General features: G+C 50.3%; 1 protein-coding gene across 2 annotated transcripts; it reads right to left on the reverse strand.

Annotated features, from left to right (window-relative positions):
• Positions 1-455: 455 nt before the first annotated feature.
• Positions 456-3,665, reverse strand: LOC110472684 (nuclear cap-binding protein subunit 2). 2 transcript variants are annotated; one of them, XM_085570449.1, is made up of 4 exons: positions 3,530-3,665; positions 3,181-3,275; positions 2,263-2,401; positions 456-1,603 (listed from the first exon to the last, which is right to left on the reverse strand). In XM_085570449.1, exons 1-4 carry the CDS (start codon positions 3,614-3,616, stop codon positions 1,505-1,507), a joined length of 420 nt encoding a protein of 139 aa, XP_085426575.1. In that variant the 5' UTR covers positions 3,617-3,665; the 3' UTR covers positions 456-1,504. The 2 variants fall into 2 exon arrangements, with proteins under 2 accessions (XP_085426575.1, XP_021390279.1); XM_021534604.4 differs by having other exon boundaries at positions 3,181-3,362.
• Between the last annotated feature and the right edge of the window lie 100 nt (positions 3,666-3,765).

Raw genomic sequence — 3,765 nt, forward strand, 5'->3', positions numbered from 1 at the left:
ATTAAACATCTCATGTAAGGCTGAGCAGGAACAATAAAGCCACCCACACCAGGTGGGAGTGGGAAATGGGATCCTCTCCACAAGGCAGCTCCACCAGCAGAGCAAGGCCATCTGTGCCAGGGCAAAGCACAGAGCCATGGTTTGTACTAACATGTTCCCAAAGCCCAGCAAAGTAAAGAGATAAGAAATGCAGCCAACAAACACCGTGACTCAACAGGAGCTGCCTACTTAGTAACTACTATGGCTAAAGCACACTTAGCACAGAACAGCCATTGCCTCAGGCCCCACACTGGGCACTAAACTGTGGTGGGCTGACCCTGCCTGGACACCAGCTACCCACCAAGCTGCTCTCTCACATCCCTGCTCAGTGGGAGCGGGGCAGGGAGAAAGTAAGATGGGAACGGAATTTGTGGGCCAAGATAAAGACAGTTTAATAAAGCAAAAGCAAGGCTGCATGTGGGAGCAAAGAAAAACTAAATATTTATTCTCTACTTTCAACCAGCAGGAGATGTCCGGCTACCTCCTGGGAAGCACAGCTTCAGTACACAGAGCAGCTGCTCCAGAAGACAGATGTTTGAATAAGGAATGCCCCCCATGTCCCTTCTCTTAGCTATTGCTGCTCAGCAGATACCATATCGTCTGGAATATCCCAAGATCTTGCCCCCACCCCAGCCTGCTGGTGAGGTGGGAATGTCAGAGACAGCCTTAATGCTGTGGGAACAAAAGCCAAAACTTGTGTTTTATCAACACCTTCCTAGCTACCAATACAAAACACAGCTCTATGAGGGCTGCTAGGGGTAAAGTTACCGTCAGACACAATCTCAGTCAGACCCAAAACAACTGTTTATTTAAAAAAAAAAAAAAAAAAAAAACAGAAACTTTTAACAAAACCACACCGAACAGTGAGGATCCGAAAAGCCAGGCAGCACTGGGGGCATCACAAAGAGAAATGTTCTGCAGGCCCTGACCAACCCAAGGGCTAGATGTGCAGACAAGCACCTCCAAGCGCGTAAGACCTTGTCCACTTCTCTCTCATTCAGACAGTGATACTGTTTATTAAGCAGGTAAGGTTGTAAATTAGAAACCTGAATCTCTTGTGCATCCTCACTAGGTGCCCAGGCACCTGGAGGGCTCCAATGGTGGCAAGCTTTTAAAAAAAGTTCAGTTTGAAAGCAACCACAGTGGCAGCTGCAGCTTGGAGGAAGCCACCTGCTTAAGTGCAACATGAAGAGTATGTCATAGCATAAGATGTGTGTGACATGCTACATTTCTTCTTGCCCAAAATCCTACAGAGCTGTCCATTTTTCCCTTGTTGCCCTGTATCAGCACAGAACATCCCCTCTAGCTCAGAAAGAAGGGAGAATGAACACATGTATATCTGCAGTCTAAGGAGAGTCACCTTTTGCAGGAACTTGGATTTCACTCCATACCCTGAACCCAAATGTGAGAACAGGGCTAGCTCTGGAAGGACAGAGTCCTCTGTGAGCTAGGAATCATGAGGCAATTAATAGATTGCAGGCTGGTGATTTGCCTTCTGCATCTGAATGATCTTGCCAAAGCCACCTCTTCCCACATCGTAGTCTGTCCGGTATTCATCTCGCACCTGGGGCACAGCAACAACACATGTATTAATAGCCAGCACTGCCTGTCCCCTACTAGACTTCAGAATCATCATCCCCTCCTTGTTCAGTTGGTGGGGAACTGAAGTTCAGATTAGAAGCACTTCAACTCGTCTGAGATCTCTTCAACTAATCCACCAGAAACGTGGTAATGGTGGTGAAAATGACCAAAAGGATGTATCTGATTGTTGAGAATTTTTCAGGTAAGAAGCAAAGAAGACCCCAAAGTATTTTTGTTCAGCTTTTCCATACACCCTTTTGAACTGCCAGATTTGGCCTTCAGAACATTTTATCTCATCTAAACCTCATCCTTGCCCTTGGGGAAACTGCTGTTATTGAGATTGGCCTGGCAGCCACACTGCTTCCCTCTACTCAAATTCTGGATCATTTCAAAAGTACTAGCTTGGTTTAGGGAACATTCTGCTTGCATTGCAGGACTTTTGGAGTCCTAGATAGAAGTGGCCTTAAGTTCTATTTCCAGCCTTTAACACCAGGTGTCAATTACCAAAACAACCTGGGAGTGAGTAAACTTCATTATCAGGTCTTTACAGCCTGCACATTGTTCTCCCTAGGACAAAATCAGCAAGTAAGTACACGGAGTCTTAGAGGATCAAATTCAGGGATGAACTGGCATTGCCTTTACCTGTCCTCCAGTCTTTCCTCTCCCATACTGTCGCCCCTCCTTAAACCCTGCATCCCAGTCCGTGCGGATGATGCGGTCGTCCAGCCGTGTGCCGTTGATAAACCTCATGGCATGCTCAGCATCTGCTCTCGTGTAGTATCTGAGGCACTCTGTAAGAACAACTAAGTGTGCTTTGTTGGGTACAGGGAAAAAAACCAGGGAAAGTATTGTATTTGAGAAGCAGAACTCCCCCCCCTACTGCCTTCCAGCCTTTTCTACTCTTCCTGCTCTTCTCTATGAGATCAAAAACTGCACTCATGTAAATCTAAGCTAAGACCAGCTAAGGCTCAGAAAGGATTCTGTACTTTAATGTTAGTACCTGCACAGACAAGACAACGAAACAAGACATTAAAGCCTTGCTAAGGGCAAGAAATCAGTAATATGCCTTTTTGTACTATGTAAAGCTTGACTGAAATAGAACAAAAGGAGCAGGCTTCACAGGAGAGCTCTGCACAGACAGCTCCTGGCACAACCTGTATAAGCATGTACCCTTTGCTTGAAAACGCCCCCATGGCTTATCCAGCTACTTCCTTCAGGTGTAAAGTTGAGATAAGAAAGTAAACGTGCTCTGGACATGGAAGACATCAGACTGATGAATGTAACAGCTCTCATTCTGGCCATAAAACCATTAAACGAATGAATTAAAGGGGCTCTCTGCCGCCTCCAGAAACTACAGCTCTGGTGGCACTTGTCACGTATGGCACCACTACACAATCGGTCTCAGGGCACAGTGAGGAAGGGGCAAGGATGGACGGGATGTGCCTGGTAGGAAGCACTTGGCTATCACCTTTCCAGAAGCAGTACAGATACACTTGCAGTGCAGAGGAACTACAGGCGCCAACCACATCCCTACTGACAAAAGGGAACCAGAAAGGATACTCTACAAAGCAGAAGCCACAGGGGGTTTTCTTGATCTTGTCCAGACCCATGACAATTCTCTTGACATCTCCGCACTTGGAGAACAGCTCCTGGATCTGCTCCTCGGTGGTGTAGAAGGAGAGATTACCGACATACAGCGTGGAGGAAATCTTCAGGGATTTCTCCTGCAGCTGCCTGCTACCCTGCGGGCACAGAGGCGCACGCCGCGGGCTCAGCGCGCTCGCCGTCCCGCTCCTACCGCCCCGTGCCCTCCCGCTGCCCGGCTTCTCGCACGGCCTTGCCCCGGCCTCAGCCCTCCCCGCCCCGGCCGGGCCGGGCCGGGTCCCGCCACCCGCGGCGCCGGGCGCACCCGGAAGTGCTGGTCCCGGTACTGGCTGATCTCGCAGTACGAGTCGCTGTTGAGCCCGCTGAGCGTGGTGTGCAGCAGCCCCGACATGGCGCCCGCCGGCCCCGCCGCCGGGATCCTTCCAGAACCGCCGCGCGCCGGACGCGGGGAGCGGCGCGCGAGAAACGCCGCTCCCCGCCCCGCGCGATTGGCCGCGCCGGCTGTCACTCAGGCGGGGGCGGGGCGGAGCCGCCGGGCAG

Source organism: Lonchura striata, chromosome 4A (genome assembly GCF_050655825.1).
Source record: "Lonchura striata isolate lonStrDom1 chromosome 4A, ASM5065582v1, whole genome shotgun sequence".
NCBI classification, from domain to species: domain Eukaryota; kingdom Metazoa; phylum Chordata; class Aves; order Passeriformes; family Estrildidae; genus Lonchura; species Lonchura striata.

Excerpts from the sequence above, each read along its gene's own strand:
- LOC110472684 (XM_021534604.4), bottom strand. The coding sequence starts at position 3,616 with ATGTCGGGGCTGCTGCACACCACGCTCAGCGGGCTCAACAGCGACTCG. Across the intron at positions 3,363-3,529 it reads ACCGGGACCAGCACTTCCGG|GGTAGCAGGCAGCTGCAGGA; the intron begins GTGCGCCCGGCG and ends CTGTGCCCGCAG. Across the intron at positions 2,402-3,180 it reads TGTGGCTTCTGCTTTGTAGA|ATACTACACGAGAGCAGATG; the intron begins GTATCCTTTCTG and ends AGAGTGCCTCAG.